Consider the following 16,780-nt stretch of genomic DNA (forward strand, 5'->3'; position numbering starts at 1 on the left):
TTGCCTATTGATCAAACACTATAAATAAAACACCTCATTAGCGTTTGAGACAGATTCGCTTCGAGCTGCATACAAGCCTAAAAACAGACCTGGCTGCACCACAGCAGGTGAGATTTAAGGGGCTTTTTGAGACATTTAGAAGCATTTAAAATGCCTTAGCGCGTACTCTTTATGCAGTAGGCTTTAACTGCTGAATCACTGAGCCATTGCACTCTACTCTGGTTTTCTAAAACACTGGTAGGGACTGTTTCGATCCACTCGGAATGCAGACAGAGGGAATGTTCAGCAGAGCAATAAAAAAATTTGTAGACCATGAGCACATTTTCCCATAACGGACATTAAAAATGCAATGTTGGATAATTAGCAATGCTAGACTTCTTTTGTCTAATGTTACAAGATTAACAGACAGACGGACAGACGGACGGACGGACGGACGGACGGACGGACGGACGGACGGACGGACGGACAGACAGACAGACAGACAGACAGACAGAGATAGATTAAAAGTTTTAAAATAGATAGATAGACAGACTGACAGACAGACAGACAGACAGACAGACAGACAGACAGACAGACAGACAGACAGACAGACAGACGAATGGACTGACAGACTTTTCTGTTTTCTTGTAGTCAGTGCATAACTACTATTCCGAACTATGCTGTTTACAAATCAATCAAATTTCTCATGTCCACCTACAAATACACTATATGGACAATAGTACCCCTGACAATTCCATCTATATGGATTCTTCCCAAAGCTGTTACCAGACAGTTCGAGGCACACAGTTGTTTCTGTTTTTGGATTTAGTGGCATTACATTTTGCCTTAATTAGATTAAGAATACCCAAACCTGTTTTAGCATGACACTGCCCTTATGCACAAAGTCATATATGCTTTACATGGGTTGGTGTGAAAGCTTTTAATTGGCCTGCTGTAGAGCTCTGACCTCAACCCCATTGAACACAATTGGGATGAATTAAAATGCTGCCTGTAACTCAGCCCTGTTAATTTCACCTACAATAATACCTGACTTTACTAACACCCTTGTTGCTGAATGAGCTCAAAACTCCACTCGCACCTTCAAAAATCAAATGAAATATCGTCCCAAAATAGTCAAGTTTGTTATGACAGCAAATGGGGACTAAATGTTAAATGGCAAATTCATGAAGCACATATCAATCTGATGGTCAGTTGTCCACAAACTTTTGTTCATCTTTTAAAATGATTACATTGTCTTCCTGTTATGATTTGGGTTCATTTTAAAATTCTCATGTTGTCATAAAGCTTGCATAGACCGGCTCCTCTGTATTTGTCTGAGCTCATAGTTTACACCCGACATTATGAGTATAGAGAATATATGAACATCTATACTCTTAGACAATCCCGGGATATTAACTTGTAACCTTTTGTTTACCAGCGGAGTCAAACAAGAACATGACAGAACATTGCTTTGCAATAAGGAAGTCACATATTTGAAACTAAGACGTTTTTCATCCTCAGCTTTCAGCTAAGTACCAACACCAATACTACACCAAAGTGCTGTAAAGACTGTCTAGGTCTGTCATTGATTCCTATTTACTCAATCACTGGATAAACAGCTGAAGTGTAGAGCTGGAAAATAACCAGGACAATCTGGTTATTCCCCCATCACAAACCACATCGTAACTGATACAGCGCATTAGCATGATGAATCAGCTCTAAAGCCAAGCCAACCCCATCCTGACATTAGCGCATGCACACGCCAAAGAAAGGTTATAAATAAATAAATTAGAGAGGAAAACATGGCCCCAGGCACAGAACTGCGCCGACACTGACGTCCCAACTACGCCACTAGTGAAAGGGGAACACAGGGATTTAAACAGCTAATCCACTTATTTTATTGCTTTTGGTATCGGTTCATACACATGCTAGTGATATGCTCAGTAACCTTAAGACAGCAGGAATGGGGACTTTTAAGCAATCCCAGTACAAGCAATGTGTACAAAGGCACCCCCAATTAACATTTTAGACAATGGCAATAATGTCAATTGAATATTTTGTACACATGGAAATAATTATGTCCATCATTGTTTGGGATTTTGCATTAAATCTATAGCATTGAATCTTACATTGTAGTAAACAGTTCATTTTACTGCTTGCTGTTTACTCAAGTTGTAATGTTCTGTACTTAAGTACTTAAGTAGTACTTAAGTACCACCCACACTGCACAATCGTACAATATTTCAGAAAATCTGGTTTCCTGATATGTGCCATTTTATAAGCCTTTATGTTGCCATGTTCCCTCACAAATAACACGACATTGCAATCATTTTTCCCTCAAAAAATATATTTAGAACTAAAAAACCTACATTACCTACATAACATTCCACTAAATGTTCAAAAGGATATTGGGAAGGAAATGTTTATCTATATTTGTTAGATAGGATCCTGAAAATCATGAAATTTTTTTAACAAACCTGAAATTAATTTTAATTCTTACATAGTTATTAATTAAAGCCTTATTTGCATATGTAAATATGATCTGATTATAACGTCTTTTTTCCCAATTCACCTGCAGGGTGATGCATCATTTGTATCGTGACCCTAATATGCTAAGGAACGATAATTATCTTCACTTGGCTTTCAAATGTTTTTCTCATCAGTCGACCATGACACGGGTGCAGGGTTTTCTAGGTAGATCGTTGATTCATACAATCAGAGTGAAGTGTTTCTCCTCTTTTTATTGCAGCCTCATTAGAGGGCTACATTAGTGCAGAAGGTGATGTTGATGCTCTCTGTATGGCAGTGTTACGTTAGCATGACAAAAGCTTAATGAACGCAACAATATGGCGCCTGTGTCATTACGTTAAGCATCCTTTAAAAATGAATTAACATTCTTTACAAGGACATGTGAATAGGCAGCCAAACCCCGGACCCCCTGTAGAGGGTGTGAATCACACATCCAACATACAAATGAATGATGTCACATCCTTACATGTCCCACGAAGAACGAAAATTGCTCTTACATAAAAAAGTGTAGAAAGGTTTTTAGATCACTCTGAACAGTTTCACTGGGGAAAGAAATTATTTCAAAGTATCGTCAGATCCTTAAATCTGATTGGTCAGAATGTTCTGTAGGACATAGGTTGTAGGTTATATAGAAACAGGGACAAGAACGGTGAACTCTTTACTCTTTTTACACTGTCCTCCTGGTTTCGGGTTGATTTTGAAAGACTCATGTTGGTTATAGAAAGCTTTGCATGGTCTCTCAGTATTTCTAAGTTCCTGACACTTAATATCCCACATATCTCTAGCAATCCCAAAATATAACCTTGCACACTTTTGAAATGACAGTTGTTGGGGCTATGTTTTGTTGTATCACTTTTAATCCTGCCCATAATATTGCTCCTATTCCAGAATGCTTACATTCTTCTTTACCAGGTTTTGCGTTGAATTTAGAATCCTTTACATTTGTCTGAGCTCCTGACACTTTCCCTACCAAATTGTGTGTATACATAAACATGAGCAATCCTCGGATATGAACGAGCAGAGCCTGAAACACTGAACTACAACATCACACAACATTGGGTTCTTGGTAAAAAACATTTTGAAGGGACAATTTGATAGTTTTACCTGCTATAACGTATATGTCTCGTGGATGCGCAAAACATGAAATGTAACTATAAAAGGATAAAAATATATCAAAAACTAATAGTTGAATAGCAGTATAAGAGGAATAAAACACCTCCAAATGTGGGGTTATGGAAAAAATGATTCGCTTCAATTCTGTATCAAAAAACCTGATTCATCACATGATGAGCTGTTGATTAGTTTCCTATTTTAGCATGTTCCTTACTGGTTTAATAATTAGTGAATTAATACCGTTTTTTCCTGAAATGTTTCATGTGACAGAAACATGCGCGTCCATGTAAAAGACCAGAAAATCCATCGTGCGCGTCTTTGGCGAACAAAGGACACGCACGATAGATTTTCTGGTTGTCTCAGGTGCTTGTGGGGGGAGAGAAAGAGAGAGAGAGAGAGAGAGAGAGAGAGAGAGAGAGAGAGAGAGAGAGAGAGAGAGAGAGAGAGAGAGAGAGAGAGATTCCTCTAAGAATGAGTCTAACTCACCTGGACGGTGATGGGGCTCGCGCGCACCCGCGTGCTCAGGATGTCATGCGCGGTCTGTCCGCTATCCGTGCGATACACCAACCGGACCGGTACCGTACTGTCTCTCCCTAGGAACCTGCTATCATCACGCAAGGCCCTGGTTCTACCCAAGACGCCTCCTGTAATAGCCGGGGTGGAAAAAAAACAAAAACAATTACGCAAAACTTAAACACACACAAAATCCTGTGCGCATAAAAATGTGCGCATTTCTTACTATTGCACCGAATGCAATAGAACCAGGTCTAAAAACAGGTTAATACAGGATACATGATGCGTATTAATTCTGTCTGCCATCACTGTTTATATTCGCGTACATACCAGTGGGGAATAAAACGCAAAGAAAATGCATGATGGTTTAAAAAAAAATGCGATGCCATGCAATGCAGTTTAGGTGTTAAAGCCTCTATGAACAACCTGAACCTCTGTATAATGGAGAAAGAATGGAAAGCGCCTTACCATTAGAGAAATGTCGCGCGCTGATACACACAGCTCCGCACACACACACGAGCCAAAGCCTCAGTCCTTTCGAATCCATCACCAAATCCTCCCGAAAAAAAAACCCAAACCTGGTCTTTTTTAAATGTTATTATCCGCGTTTGTTTTATTCTTATCTTGTTCCGTCTGTGCGGTTTTATACGGGTTTAAAGACAATGGCGTCTTACACGCGTCCCCCCGCCGCGCGCTCCGTTCGTCTGGCCGGTGCGCTCGCTCGCGCTGGTTGCCATTAGCGACGCTGGCGCAGCCTCCGCATCGCGCGCGCTGGTGTACGTTCAGGCGATGGAGATGGAGACGGGGACGACGGCGAAGAGTCAGGGCGAATCTTCAGCCTCGAAACCACCAGCTTCTCCACTTCCTCCTCAGAGACGTCAGTAGGCTGGGACCGAGCCGCCTCGCTGCAGAAATGCCGTATGCATATGCATGAGAAAGGAGAAAATACGCGCATGGGATGACGGGTAGTGTAGTGTAGTGTAATGGAGTGTATTGTAGTGCAGTGGAGTGGAAGAGAGAGACAACCCAATGTGGCCCACCTGCCGCACACGTGCCACGTGACCGCCCTAGACGCCACCAAACCAACATTCCAAGCTTCTGCACACCTGCTGTTGCCCCCAACTGTTCACTGATTTCATGGAGACCCCACCAGATCATTCACACAAAAAAAAAAACAGATACTCTGCAAATATACAAGTATGGTGCTTATTTTTTCATTGACATAACATTATGACCACCTGCCTAATATTGTGTTGGTCCTCCTTTTGCTGCCAAAACAGTCCAGACCTGTCGAGCATCAACAGCATTAACTTCTCAGCAATTTGAGCTACAGCAGGTCGTCTGTTGGATTATACCACACCTGCATCAATGAGCCTCGGTCGCCCACGGCCCTGTTGCTGGTTCACCACTGTTCCGTCTTTGGACCACTTCTGACCACTGCAGACCAGGAACATCCCACAAGAGCTGGAGTTTTGGAGACGCTCTGACCCAGTCGTCTATCCATCACAATTTGGCCCTTCAAACTTGTTTCAAACTTTACGCTTGCCAATTTTTCCTGCTTCTAACACATCAACTTTGAGGGCAAAATGTTTACTTGCTGCCTTTTTTCTGTGCCTGTAATCATTCTAGCATCAGATACCTGTTTTTAATTTACTGGGATGGAAAACTGTCTGTCTACTCAACTGTTGTAGACCAGAATCAAAGTATAATGTGTTGTATTGTGATTGCATTGTGATATGCTTTTCTGGTCACCACAGTTGAGTGCATATTTGAGTTACTGTAGAATTCCAGTCCACTCAAAACCATCTGACTCTTCTCCTCACTCAATACATATCTGCCTGCATGCTTAATACATTTATTTTTTTTGGTGTAAACTCTGGAGACTGTTGAGCGTGAGAAAATCCCAGGAGATAAGATTTATGTTTTAATTACTTACTTCAAGGTTTTCCCCTCTTCTGGACTTTCAAGCCTTTCATGTCAACAACTCTCATGCTATGAAACACTGAGCAATCAAGTCACCCAACTCCATGCAAAACCAGAAGATCTGAAAGACGTATAAAGGGATGCATGTACGGACAAATCTGCATCGTCTTGCCAAGGCATATATGGCAATAAATCCTAGGCTTGTTTCTTAATTTCTTCAGATATGTTGAATTTCAACCTGAAACTCCTAAAAGTGGGTTTAAAAGATTTTGAATATGAACTCATAGGTTTCTGGATTGAAGCGTACCACACTCTATAAGCCAGTGGTGTGAAACTCAATCATAGAGGGGGACAAAATGAAATCCTGTGTCTAAGTCGAGGGTCAAACACTGTCAGCTTTAAACAAACAACAAGACAGACCTGATACAGAATAAAGCGTGAAAATAAAACTCTGTATACATTTATGTTTAGTGTTCGGGGTCTGTGCTCGGGAAGCTCTGAGTATAGAAGTGTACTTGCAAACATGCAGCGTGTTCGAGCAACCTATAAGCGGAAATGGCGCAGAAGTGTGGAAATTGTAGTTCGCAGGCCAGATATAATCGATGTGTGGCTTATGATGGAACTTTGATAGAGCTACAATGGATTTTGTGGAAGAAAACAGATGCACAAGAGGCAGACTGCTGCTGTTATGTGCACACTATATGATTCAATTTCCAGAACAACTCCGACTGTAGTTCAGCTTCCAATTCACAGTTTTTAGATTTTTTACGTACTATTGATTTGGGCTCATGCAGAGGAGGGACATGAGAAATATCAGTAGGAGAATGCTGAGGATGAAGCCACCAGGAAGGAGGAAAAGAGGAAGTCCAAGGACGTGGTTTATGGATGTGGTGAGGGAAGTCATGCAGGTAGTTGGGTTGAAAGAGGCAGATGTAGAGGACAGGGGGTATGGAGACGGATAATCCGCTGTGACGACCACTAATGGGAGAAGATGAAAGTCAAGTCAAGTCAAGTTTATTTGTATAGCGCTTTTCACAACAGACATTGTCTCAAAGCAGCTTTTTTTGAAAGAAGAAGAATGTACTATTAATAGATGATCATAGACAATTAACCAGTAACTTCAAGCCTGACTTGTTTCGTCAGACAAAAGAAGTGATAATGCTTGTAATGGTTTTTACTGCCATAGCAATTTACCTTTGTCAACAGAGGGGTGTGTTACTGTTTTCTTTGAACTCACTGGAGTATGTAGATTTTCAGAGCTTATAACAACTTCATACGACACCTGATGTTAATACTGGAATGACAGTGAGAGCTGATCATTTCCCCTTACCTTGTCTCTGATTCTCTAGATAAGTAGAAACCATTGTGTGAATGAAAACAGGGAATCTATTTATATACAATTGCCTCTAACAACCAACTTGACCTGTACAGTTTCACAGCAAAACAGAATCCATGACAGCCCCTGCACTGCTGCCAGGAAGGGACCCAAAAGCCGAACCTGCACTTTTTTTTTTTTTAAATAGCGAAGCTGACAGGAGTTCCTAGAGTCAGCCCCTTGTGAGCTGAATCAGATGTGTTCGAAAAAGAACCGCGGTGAAGTACAGTGGACGCACACAACTTCATTTTAGAAACATCGTAGACAGAGGGAAAAAAAAACAAGTAAGCAAAATATCACGAGGAAGCTGATATAACAAAACAGTGCACTTTCTTTTTTCCATGTTGCAGAATTTCCTTTTACTTGATGTTTATAAGTAAATATGTTAAGCATAATAATAATAAAAAATAAAAATTATATATGAGAGCGAGAGAGACGCACAAATATATATTCTAATCACACACACACACACACACACGTGTGATATCATAATATTTCATAAAACTCTCCATCCTAAAGAATTAGCTACTGTTACAAGCCTGGACTCTTTTCATGAACTTGGAAGGAACCTCTTTTCCAAAAACATCATCACATCAACATTAATTCTTCTTTGAATGAGACTAAAATCATGCACTTTAGAAGTCCATGTGAATAAGCTGTTAGTATAGAAACATTACTGCAGCAAGCACATTTATACAAACCTGTGATTGAAATTACAATCTTCACCTTCCGACCAATAGAATTCAACTGTCCTTTCTCTTCCTTTTATTATTCTTTTTATTATTATTTCTTCTGAAGAATAAAAAAAGTGCTTTTGACTGTACATGATTATATCGAAATTGGCACACATTTTAATTTCCTATTATATGCCATATCTTTATAAGAGAACAAGTTTATTAGCAATAACTGTACAATATTATATATATAAATAAGAGTGAGAGAGACATATATATATATATATATATATATAGAGAGAGAGAGAGAGAGAGAGAGAGAGAGAGAGAGAGAGAGAGAGAGAGAGAGAGAGAGAGAGAGAGAGAGAGAGAGAGAGAGATATATATAGATAATTTTGCAGCTGTATATAATATTTAATTTCATAATATTTCATAGCTCTGTCTTACATAAACCACATTCATTAAGGAACCGGACTATCTCTGCAAGAGATATACAAAAAATGTGATCATTTAGGACACACACACACACACACACACACACACACACTTCACCAATGCTCATTTCATATTCAAAATCATTTTTCTTTCTACTAATCGTAAAAACCTTTAAAATTGTCCTCCGTGTTTTCGCTGGACTGAAAGAGCTGCCATAAGTCCAGGGCAGATGCTGAAAGTCTCCGAGACCCAGACACTTTTCTTGGAAGGGAATGGGATTTTGCAGGTTTGCCAGGAAAACCACGCAGGGACTCAGACGGTGCGGTTCGTCTCCGCCTTACCGGCCGCACTTTCCTTTGTAAGACTCCAGTTACAACGTCTGTGTTGAAAGAAGACATTTCCTCAGTCACAGGTCCATGCTGTGTGACGTCAGGTGCTTTGTTTGTATTATGGAAAGGTCTCTCTGTGGTATGTCCCGTATCATCTAAAAGCAGGAACTTGGGTGCAGTGTGAAAGTCTGTGATTACAGAAGGCTCGGACACCACACACGAGGTCCCGGCCCGCAGTGACCTGCTGGTAGTTCTGAACGCTGCGGGATCTGAAAGTCGAACGTTGATCGTGCTTTGTGAAGTCCTTTGTTGTAAACAAGCAGGCATTGAGGGCCTCTCCATACACTCAGAAAAACAGTCTTGTCTGGTGTTACACACTGATGTGCACAAAGCCTTCTGTAAAGCAGCAGTGGAACTGGATTTCCATTCAAATGACCCACGCTTTGACTGGGATTTCTGAAAAGTGTCCGATTGTCCAGCTGAGTCTTCTTTTGGGCTGTGGGAGAGTTCTCTGGAGCGCTTGCGGACGGAGCGCTCAGAGTTGTGAGAGCCCCATTGCAGGGTCTCGTTAGTCACATCTTCCTCCTCAACTCCCATTTCTCTGTCCTTCCCTACATCTGGTCCAGGGATGACGAGTGGAGAGGTGACGCTGCACTTTGCTCTGAAGAAAAAACATTGAAGTATCGTATTTATATTTGTCATAATTATTATCACCACCACATCCTATATGACACTGCTGTAAATACGATTATAGGTATAACTTCTGCCGGAGGTTGTAGCATATATGTTGTGTATGTGCGGTTTCAGTTGAGAAATATGTTAAAATGGCATTAAAACTCTGCCTGTATTTCCTTACCTGACTCACTTCTCTACCTTTATTGAATAAATTATAGTCGTTACTCACGCTATTTTCTTTACTAGCCTAATGCTAATAATATACCAAAATCATCATCAATCCCACTTCAAATTAGGGGTCTTTAATGACTACCTGCATATGCTTAAAAACAATAATATAAAAAGTCATGTTACTAAGTGTGTACTGCAAATTATTATTTATGTTGTACCAGACGTTCCACACATATTTCACATATGGATAGTGTGTGAGAAAAATATATACTGTCCTCGAGAAATATCACATGCTGAAAGCGCATGGCACTAATCACCTGACATTTTTTAAATGAATTGAAATAAAATTTGAAATAAAAAGATCAAATTAATAACATGTAAATGAAATTAGTTTATATTTGTTAGACCTCTTTTGGGTAATAAAGGTGTATATAAGTTTGTGTGTTTTACATTAAATATTTAATTTTCTAAAGATATGCTTTACTCAACTGTACTTATTTCAGCATATTTTAACCAATGCCTTCATTCCTTCCACCAACCCTTTCCCCTTAATTCATTCACTCCCTCGATATTTGGAATTGTCAGGATTTTCTCCTTTTAAAAGAAATTCCTGAAGCTGCAAAAAAATGCTAAAGAGTCCATATCGATAGTGTTGGCGATTTCGCACATGCGCAAAACAACGCACGTTTCACGTTTAGTAATATCAATAAAATAAATAAATAAAACAGTGACACGCTCAAAGTACGAGTCAAAGAAACTTGTAGTTCGCCATTCAATACCTTTGTGAGGAAACTCAGGTTTCAACGGTACACGCATTCGTACTACGGTACTAAAGAAAAACACACCGAGTTCATACTAAAGGTTTCAGTATCAGGGCTTAATAAAATCCGTGAGCACAATCCAGACACTGCCCACATGTTCTACAACTAAACTCTTGTCAAGAAATATTACTTTGCTACTGATGTTACTTGGATATGATGTTTGCTTCTCTTGATATTGTCCAGACATGATGTTCATGAATGGAAATACCTTTTTATTTGATGACTGACTGGTAGAAAATCACAGGCGAGTCCCGAGATAACTCTGTCTATCACCAGGTACTCCTCACTTTTAGAGTAGGCCTGATGCTGCTCACTTTGCAGGTGCTGTATATCAGGGATAAAACAGGCAGAATTCAAAACCTGCTTTCAGATAAATGTGAAAAATGTTTTGGATGACAAATTGTTGCAAATGTGCACTGGTACTTGTTCGATACTCACAGCTTTCAAATTGTCGTATTTGACAACACAGCATTCGCAGTAGCCCCCTTTCCTCCGGCCTTTTCCCTCACGGCCCCTGTGTCTGTCTTTCCTGCTCTTCTCCCGTCGGTCGCCCCCAGACCTAAAGCAAAACACCCCACATCCAGTCATATACACGTGGAAAAAACTTCCTGATTGGTCACATTTCTGCCATTATTAAATACAACCTCATTAATAAAACCATATTATTGTATTTTAAAACCACCATTTCCCTCGAAATGAGCTTTGGGTTTCCAAGTTCAAGTGAACACAAAATGTAATGCTACGGCATCCAAAGACGTCCTATACAATTGTGTGCCTCCAGCTTTGCGGTAACAGAAAAGGTCAGGCGTCCACATACATTTAGCAATATAGTGTATCTTCACAGTGATAAATGTTTAATCAGATAGCCTAATCCGCCAAAACACGCACATTTTTGTAGTTACAATTCGTCAAACTGGAAACACAGTCTGATAATGTTTTGAAAAAATATTACTCTATTCACCCATAGTTTCATCTCTTTAAAACATTAACAATGGGTGTTTCTGAAAATAAACATGATCCATAATGAACGTAATACTGACAAATGTTTATTGTGTTTTGGGAAATGGAGACTTTTAGACTCTGCGTGCTGGAACACACCCGTGCACTTTTGCCTTTTTCCCAGGGTAATCTTTATCATGCTCTTCCAAGAATGGACTGCAGGGGGCAGCAGATCTGAGGTTACACACAGGCATGCTGACCATGGGGAGATAGAGCGGCCGGTAATGCCTAATAACAAAATGAAAAATAAAAAAACAAAAACCATCAGCAATTTCAATAAATAAAACAAAAGTTAAATACATTTTTTTATTTATTTTTTTAATGTACCTGCTGGAGTCCTCGACTTTAACAAAAGGGCGGTTGATTCGTCCAGCTTTAAAAAAAAAAAAGAATGCATTATAGTTTCACAGCAGTACAAAACAAGCAATATCATTTAAAATGAACTTAAAATAAACTAAATTTAGTAACTAATAAGTGAATTTTAAATTTTATTATTGACCAATTAAGTGAAATGGAGCAGACCAAAACCCTGCTTCTTGAAACTGTATGAAATGTTCAGTGTCTGTAAGTTATGTACTGGCAAAGCCTGTGTTTATTGATCTACTGTTTATTGTACTCAACTCACGTTTGCTTTTCTGAGACGCAGGCCCATCCGTAGTCTCAGTTTTAGCCTGAAACAGAACATGGAAAATACTGATCTACAAAGTATAACAAAGAGTTATGTTTACAAACAAAAAAATTGTGCAAAATAAATTCATCACAGAATGAATGCAATAATTGTTATTCACATTTAGTCTAAATACAAAATCCACTACCGTTATGTCTTTTTTAGGATCTACTGAGTCACAATGATCAAAACACTTACAGTTTTCTTCAACGAATGCGTCGTTGCTCTGACTTTGGCAATTGTGCTCTTTTTCTTGTCAATATAAGAAATTATATCTGTTTTAAAAGAAAAAAAAAAAAGGTGATATAATGAAACAGTAATGAAATGTAAAAAAAACCTTTTAACCAGAGAATCTGAAGTCTCAATGTTTACATATAGCAATTTTTTAATACATAAAGAATAGCAATACAAGGTTTACTTCAATTTTCTACTCTAAATTTATTCCATCAAACAAAATATCAGCAACAAAATAAAAAGTCATAGTGAGAAAATACATACCATCGATGTAGAGGATTTTTACACCCCATTCAAGTGCATTGGCCAGGATTCTGTTCATCTGAATGCGCTCCTAAGAAATTGGGAGATGGATGGACGATTAACATTTCCAAACAGAGGGTGAAAATCGACAAACATAATCCACAAGGTCTGCAACTGGTTTTGGCTAGAAGAGCAAACACAAACACTCACGTGTTCCTTAACGACTTTCTCCACTAAGGATTTCCCTCGGCTTACAACCACCTGTGAAAGACCGACCAGAGACCCTGAGATTAGTGCAGGATTCTTTCAAAGTCACAAACTTTACAGAAGAATGAAGTTGATTAAATGCTCAATAATAATTTTTGCAGATAAACTTTAAGGTTTTGCTGCTTCCTGTCTTTCTCCACAAATGTGTTATTTCAGAGAGACAGAAATTCTGATTCCAACTAGACTTCTGACTAGTTTGGTCATAAAGTATATATTATATAGAATATAAGTTTGCTATTTTTAACCAATATCTTATTTCTGTCAATCCATACCTCAAGAAATGCCTTTGATGTAAATATCCACAACACTTACATTATTTTCCTGTGTACCATGCACTGAGCTACAGGCAGCATTTCTGTGAGTTTCACAAAGTCAGACAAGACTTTAAGACCTTTTAAGACCATTTAAAGCTGATTAGCTGTTGCATGTGGGTCTCATTTGTAGTCGGAATACAGTCAATTACATTTGGACTAGCAAAAGAAAGAACTACAATAAGTTTTGAGCTGAGCTGTGAATGAAGATCAAACATCTCACACTGTCGTGAGGTCCCTGTGAGCTGCCCCGGTGACTGTGATTGTCCCTCCTGCTGCCAGGATGTGGAGAGCTGAGGCCCGAGTCTGGACTCGGCACCGGGGATTCCTGGATGAGCAGCTGTGTGTGCCGAGCTTCAGGTTTACTTGAAACCAAGTACCGGATTTCTTTACTGAAAAACTTTTCCACTGTCTGAATAGATCAAGCACAGATTGTTAACAAACATATAAAGTAAAGAAGAAAAATCATGCACATTGGTAAATCTGTGTTTTGTTTGTATAAACCCCTATAAAAAAACGTGACAAAGTAAATGAGAAAAACCATCCAACAGCTTCGCCATCAAATCAGCTTTTTAATGAATTAAAAAAGATAAGATGTGAAATCTGCCCAGGAGATAAAAGGAAGCAGAGACATGTAATGTTGTTTGATTGAGACGACTGTTAGCTTGCACAGAGGCCAGTTGCTGCCCCATTCTCAACAATCACAGAGATCTAAAAAGAACCGTTTCCACCCATACAAGACATTCACTCACTCGAGAAAGGCCAATCAATCATGTGTATAGCAGTAGAGATTTAAGAGAGATAAAATCAGCACATTATTATTTATTGATAAGATTGCTGAAGTGCATCTCTCACTAAAGCGAGCGATGCAGCAGTGCTTTAATCTTTTGGTTTGTCCACCTCTTTTATGTCCTAATCTTTTAACTAGACTCAAAAATAAGTCCAAAGCCTCATAGCTCACTAACAAAATGTACAAACATGAAACTTCAGAACGATGAAGGGAAAAAACAAGCATGAATTCACAATTTCAAAAAAGAAAAAAATAAGTTATATTGATATGGGTTTTGGCACCATAATGAAAACCTTAATTAAAGGAAAATTACTTCAATCGCAACCCTTTAAAGCGTTAAAGTAAAGGAAGATACAGAGATCCTGTAAATTTCCCTATAACAGCTCTTTGCATAAACATAAGTACTTAGTACACATGTATTAGAACTTAACTAGTCATTTGTTTTGCACCACAACTCTCTTTTGACATTAATATAAAAAAATAAAATAAAAAAAAAACTGAATCAGAAACCAAAATAACAATAAAAAATTAAATGAACAAATAACAACAAAATAAAAATCACGTTATTTACAAGGGTGGTAAAAAAAGAAAAAAGAAGAGAACCAAGAGCAAATGATATAAATTGTACTCACTCCTCCAAGACTCTTGATATCAGCTTCTAATGCCTGGCTGCGTTTGTTACAGGGTAGATCCAAATAAAAGATTCGCCCACCCAGGGGTTTCTTCTGTACAGGCTCACACACAGAATGGTGTTTCCTGATAGATGCAGATTTTTTGTGCTCGTCATTGTCCAGTTTTGGTTCTAGGGTTAAAAAATAAATAAATGAATGAATAAAAGATTAGTTGAACATTAAATGAGAACAGGGCAAATAGAAAAACAAACTGTAGAGTGAATACATTTAATCATAAAAAAAAAAAAAAAAAATGGAAAGAAATTCTTTGGTTCATGCAAAAAAGCAGGATGCTGCTGAAAGGTGGATTCGTTCTCTGTAATATTTGAGAGATTTTAAAATCTGTTAAATGGAAATTTTCCATAATGTACCATTTACAATATAGTTTAATATTAAAAACATTTATTAATTTTTTTCAAATAAATAAATTTCATTTGAATCATTAATTTGTTAATATACAGTTTTGATGTTACGACCAACATCGTACGCACTTTTACATTTTATATTTAAAAATAAAATGTAGATTTTCTTTTTGTTGCCTACTTCACTGCTATAGTTTAGTATCTGATGATGGCTAGGATGAAGTTTCGTAATGGCAAAAATACCACAAAATACTATAATGTAGTTTTAAGTCAATTTGGCCCTTACCTTTTAACAGCACATCATTAATACACCTCACTGAACATGACTTGACTGTTAAATCAGACAGCAAATTACTCACATATGTAAATTACAGCACGATATTTAAAACAAACTGTGATGAACATGAATTTATTCTGTTTCTCTATAACATCGTAAACAATCTTTAGAAATCTCTGTCTCCTGATTGGTTAAAGTCTATTCGATCTGAGAATCAATTATTTATTACGGTATAACAGCATTCTATCTATCTATCTATCTATCTATCTATCTATCTATCTATCTATCTATCTATCTATCTATCTATCTTATTTAAAAGTATCTCAACATGCGTTATGGAAACGTATTATTGTTACAACATTTTAAACTGTCTTTTGCAGTCTATTAGATTTGAGAATTAATTATTAATTAAGGTATAACATACATATACACACACATCTATGTATGTATATATTAAAATTATCACAATAATAATTTCTAAACTGGCAAATGGAAACAGTAAAAGCTGCTATTTCGCTTATTTTATATACGAATGTCTTATGATGAAAGAGTCTGTTTGGTCTGAGAAAAATATGAAATATCAATTTCTTAAAATGTTTTTTGTTATATTATAAAAAAACATTTTATTTTCTCTGAACATGCCATATGGAAACTACATTCTGTTTATTTTATATGGGAGTTGTTTCTTGAAGTCTATTGAATCTGAGAATCAATTATTTTATATATATAAGAATAAAAGCGAACATCATGGGAAATATTACAGTTTTGTTATGATTTTTAAACATAGCATATGAAAACAGTGGACAAGAAATTAAACTTTTCATATGCTTTATATCTGTATCCCAGATGAAAGAACAAAACCCAAATATTAAAAGGACTTCACCTTGAAATGTTGGTTTTGTAGAGTAGCTCTGGTGTTTCATCACAGCAGTTTCTCAGCTTCAGCAGAAATGTTGTTTATTTGTAAAAGTCCCGCAGTGAAACAAATAAACAAGCAAAGCGATATAACAATGCGCTGTTTTAGTCTTGTGTAGTGTGTTGTAGATCTGCAGGATCAGTGCTGATGAGTGTCAGTGTGAATCCGCATCTACAGACCGGGTTTAAATGCGTGCCGTTTTTTAAACTGGACAAACGTTACACCGGAAGTTTAAACACTTCAGTGAAGCTAACGGCTAGCTAACAGATTCCCCAACCATTTCTGCGCCACCGTTAAAGAATTTCCTGGACACAAGTTATCCTCGCGTCAATATTTATTCGCATGAATTTTTGAAATATTAATAAATAAAACCGAAATATTTCACTGCACTTGTTTTGTTATCCTCTAAACCGAACCCAAGCAAACCAGTTCCATTTTCCCGCTCAGGACATCCACTTCCTCTCGAGAGAACAAAAACCACGGTTTACTTTCACAGACGCACTTTC

At 37.9% G+C, this 16,780-nt stretch overlaps 2 protein-coding genes across 3 annotated transcripts in view; both read right to left on the bottom strand.

The window, feature by feature from the left end:
• adam22 (ADAM metallopeptidase domain 22) overlaps positions 1–5,167 on the bottom strand; it is a 79,394-nt gene extending 74,227 nt beyond the window's left edge. For both annotated transcript variants that reach the window (XM_083530090.1, XM_083530089.1), the window contains exons 1-2: positions 4,603–5,167; positions 4,108–4,265 (exon numbers count right to left, since the gene is read on the bottom strand). In XM_083530090.1, the coding sequence (XP_083386216.1) occupies positions 4,108–4,265; positions 4,603–4,681 (237 nt within the window). In that variant the 5' untranslated portion in view covers positions 4,682–5,167. The remainder of the gene's footprint in view (positions 1–4,107; positions 4,266–4,602) is intronic.
• A 3,332-nt stretch (positions 5,168–8,499) lies between these two features.
• On the bottom strand, positions 8,500–16,768 carry dbf4 (DBF4-CDC7 kinase regulatory subunit). The gene is made up of 12 exons (XM_083530091.1): positions 16,242–16,768; positions 14,681–14,850; positions 13,482–13,670; positions 12,891–12,941; positions 12,702–12,771; positions 12,402–12,478; positions 12,162–12,207; positions 11,864–11,909; positions 11,636–11,764; positions 10,976–11,096; positions 10,746–10,861; positions 8,500–9,531 (listed from the first exon to the last, which is right to left on the bottom strand). Exons 1-12 carry the CDS (start codon positions 16,279–16,281, stop codon positions 8,697–8,699), a joined length of 1,890 nt encoding a protein of 629 aa, XP_083386217.1. The 5' UTR covers positions 16,282–16,768; the 3' UTR covers positions 8,500–8,696.
• Between the last annotated feature and the right edge of the window lie 12 nt (positions 16,769–16,780).

Source organism: Silurus aristotelis (assembly GCF_946808225.1).
Source record: "Silurus aristotelis genome assembly, chromosome: 25".
Taxonomy (NCBI): domain Eukaryota; kingdom Metazoa; phylum Chordata; class Actinopteri; order Siluriformes; family Siluridae; genus Silurus; species Silurus aristotelis.